The sequence below is a fragment of the Etheostoma cragini genome, unplaced genomic scaffold, assembly GCF_013103735.1.
Source record: "Etheostoma cragini isolate CJK2018 unplaced genomic scaffold, CSU_Ecrag_1.0 ScbMSFa_3498, whole genome shotgun sequence".
Classification (NCBI taxonomy): domain Eukaryota; kingdom Metazoa; phylum Chordata; class Actinopteri; order Perciformes; family Percidae; genus Etheostoma; species Etheostoma cragini.
The window spans coordinates 1-2416 of NW_023267772.1; the positions used below are offsets into that span (position 1 = coordinate 1).

Below are 2416 nucleotides of genomic sequence, written 5' to 3' on the forward strand. Positions count from 1 at the left end.
CTTGGAGTCTCCGCTCTGGAAGACGCAGGAGGTCTTGGAGTCTCCGCTCTGGAAGACGCAGGACGTCTTGGAGTCTCCACTCTGGAAGACGCAGGACGTCCTGGAGTCTCCGCTCTGGAAGGCGCAGGACGTCCTGGGGTCTCCCCCGCTTTGGAAGACGCAGGACGTCCTGGGGTCTCCCCCGCTCTGGACGACGCAGGACGTCCTGGGGTCTCCCCCGCTCTGGAAGGCGCAGGACGTCCTGGAGTCTCCGCTCTGGAAGACGCAGGACGTCCTGGGGTCTTGCGATGACAGCAAAACACAGGAGTTCTCAGAGTCCACGGACATCTTCAGCCATGTCTGCCGATCAGAGACAGAGTCCCTCAGACACGCAGACAGACAAAAAGACAAGCAGACAGACAGACAGACAGAAAGACACTGTAGACAGACAGTGAGACACTGTGTATAGACAGACAGTATATACACAAGCAGACAGACAGACAGAAAGACACTGTAGACAGACAGTGAGACACTGTGTATAGACAGACAGTATATAGATAGACAGACAGACAGTGAGACACTGTTTACAGACAGAGAGACAGATACTGTATATAGACAGACAGAAGCATTAGCTTGTTATTTAGCTGGGTAGCTAGTTTGTACAATAGGAAAGTTAATAACTTAGTTTCTCAGCTAGCTCACAGCATTACTTTGGTAAGCGGTAGGCTAGCTGCTAGCTTGTTAAATAGCTTGTAAGTAGTTGGTAGGCTAGCTGCTAGCTTGTTAAATAGCTTGTAAGTAGTCGGTAGGCTAGCTGCTAGCTTGTTTAATAGCTTGTAAGTAGTCGGTAGGCTAGCTGCTAGCTTGTTTAATAGCTTGTAAGTAGTCGGTAGGCTAGCTGCTAGCTTGTTAAATAGCTTGTAAGTAGTCGGTAGGCTAGCTGCTAGCTTGTTAAATAGCTTGTAAGTAGTTGGTAGGCTAGCAGACAGACAGACAGACAGACACTGTTGTTGTTAAATAGCTTGTAAGTAGCCTTTTTAGTTGGCTAGCTGCTAGCTTGTAAGGAGAAATTTGTTTTGGACATTGAGAAACACACAGACACAACGACAAGCACAAGGTTAAAAACAATTAAATTGCTTGTAAGTAGCTGGTTGGCTAGCTGCTAGCTTGTCAAATAGCTTGTAAGTAGCTGGTTGGCTAGCTGCTAGCTTGTCAAATAGTCTTTTTAGCTAGCTAGCCTTAAACACAGTGGGGGAATGTAACTAAGTACATTTACTGTACTTGTACTGAGGTACTTGTACTTTACATGTTACTTTCTCCTTCTAGCTCCATTCACAGATACTTCTTGTACTTTTACTTTTACTCCACTACTCATCTGACAGCTCTAGTGATACTTTAACTTCTTGTCCCTGATGATTCTTACCTACCTAATTCTCATTTAAGGCGTTTATTTGAATCGTAAAAGCACGTAAACTAGCATTATTAGGCATGCTCAGTGCTCAGTGCGCTAATAATAATCATAATAATAAACATAATTACATCATCCACAACATCATAACAATAACAATACTACGTGTCAGCCGGCAGAGGAGAGGTGTGCTAATGAGCACACGTGGCTAATGTTTGGGCTAGTCTCTCATTAAGTGCACGAGCACATCTGTGTGTGTGTGTGTGTGTGTGTGTGTGTGTGTGTGTGTGTGTGAGGAGTTGAGGAATGAGGCAACAAGACGCGGAACGTTACCGTCTTTGAGTCTTTGCGTCGTCCTTTTCCTGCAGAAATCACGCAGCTTCTCGTTGTTTTCTCACACTGGGCTCGCGCCTGGTAACGTGTCTTTGTCCTGCCCCGTGTCTTTGTCCTGCCCCCGTGTCTTTGTCTTGGTCCTGCCCCCGTGTCTTTGTCTTGGTCCTGCCCCCGTGTCTTTGTCTTGGTCCTGCCCCCGTGTAAAACATCCCAAAATACAGCAGCCGGGCCCCAGCGGGAGCGGGGTCGGGTTTCACTGCGTGCGGTTTTAAAGCCACCGCACGGACGCCCAGTCCCACATCTGGACTCTCTGACTCACCCTGCACGAGGCAATTAACTGGGGACAGTCAGTGGGAGGGGGGAGTTAGTGGGAGGGACAGTGGGAGGGGGACAGTCATTGGGAGAGGGACAGTCAGTGGGACAGTCAGTTGGACAGTCAGTGGAAGGGGACAGTCAGTGGGGCAATCAGTGGGAGGGGACAGTCAGTGGGACAGTCAGTGGGACAGTCAGTGGGAGGGGACAGTCAGTGGGACAGTCAGTGGGAGGGGACAGTCAGTGGGACAGTCAGTTGGACAGTCAGTGGAAGGGGACAGTCAGTGGGACAGTCAGTTGGACAGTCAGTGGAAGGGGACAGTCAGTGGGACATTCAGTGGGACAGTCAGTGGGACAGTCAGTAGAAGGGGACAGTCAGTGGGA

At 49.2% G+C, this 2416-nt stretch overlaps 1 protein-coding gene across 1 annotated transcript; it reads right to left on the bottom strand.

Annotated features, from left to right (window-relative positions):
* Positions 1 to 24: 24 nt before the first annotated feature.
* LOC117940851 lies at positions 25 to 2030 on the bottom strand (the record flags this gene model as incomplete). Its single annotated transcript, XM_034865979.1, has 2 exons — positions 25 to 339; positions 1721 to 2030. Coding segments are annotated over 2 exons (625 nt in total), but the record flags the coding sequence as incomplete, so codon positions are not given.
* Between the last annotated feature and the right edge of the window lie 386 nt (positions 2031 to 2416).